The sequence below is a fragment of the Monopterus albus genome, unplaced genomic scaffold (assembly GCF_001952655.1).
Source record: "Monopterus albus unplaced genomic scaffold, M_albus_1.0 scaffold190.1, whole genome shotgun sequence".
Taxonomy (NCBI): domain Eukaryota; kingdom Metazoa; phylum Chordata; class Actinopteri; order Synbranchiformes; family Synbranchidae; genus Monopterus; species Monopterus albus.
In genome coordinates, this window is record NW_018128070.1 from 599,494 (window position 1) to 599,768 (window position 275).

General features: G+C 29.5%; 1 protein-coding gene across 3 annotated transcripts in view; it reads left to right on the forward strand.

The window, feature by feature from the left end:
- The window catches only part of dnajc13 (DnaJ heat shock protein family (Hsp40) member C13), a 38,595-nt gene that overhangs the window by 28,195 nt on the left and 10,125 nt on the right, over positions 1-275 (forward strand). For all 3 annotated transcript variants that reach the window (XM_020617466.1, XM_020617464.1, XM_020617465.1), the window contains one exon: positions 203-248. In XM_020617466.1, the coding sequence (XP_020473122.1) occupies positions 203-248 (46 nt within the window). The remainder of the gene's footprint in view (positions 1-202; positions 249-275) is intronic.

Consider the following 275-nt stretch of genomic DNA (forward strand, 5'->3'; position numbering starts at 1 on the left):
TTTGCATTGTTGTGATTTTGTCATGAATATATTATAACTAACAACTTAAAGCCACACTGCTACACTATTACCTAATATGAATTATTCCATGAACATTTCAAACTACTTTTTTTTTTCAATAGCTTTATCTTGGGTCATAGAAAAATGTGGATCTATTTAAAAACTGCAAGTTAAATATAAGACATGCCTGTGATGTCCTTAGGTTCTTGAAGTACACTCACCTGAAGCAAGCCTTCAAATCAGAGGAGGTAACATTTAATATATATATATATATA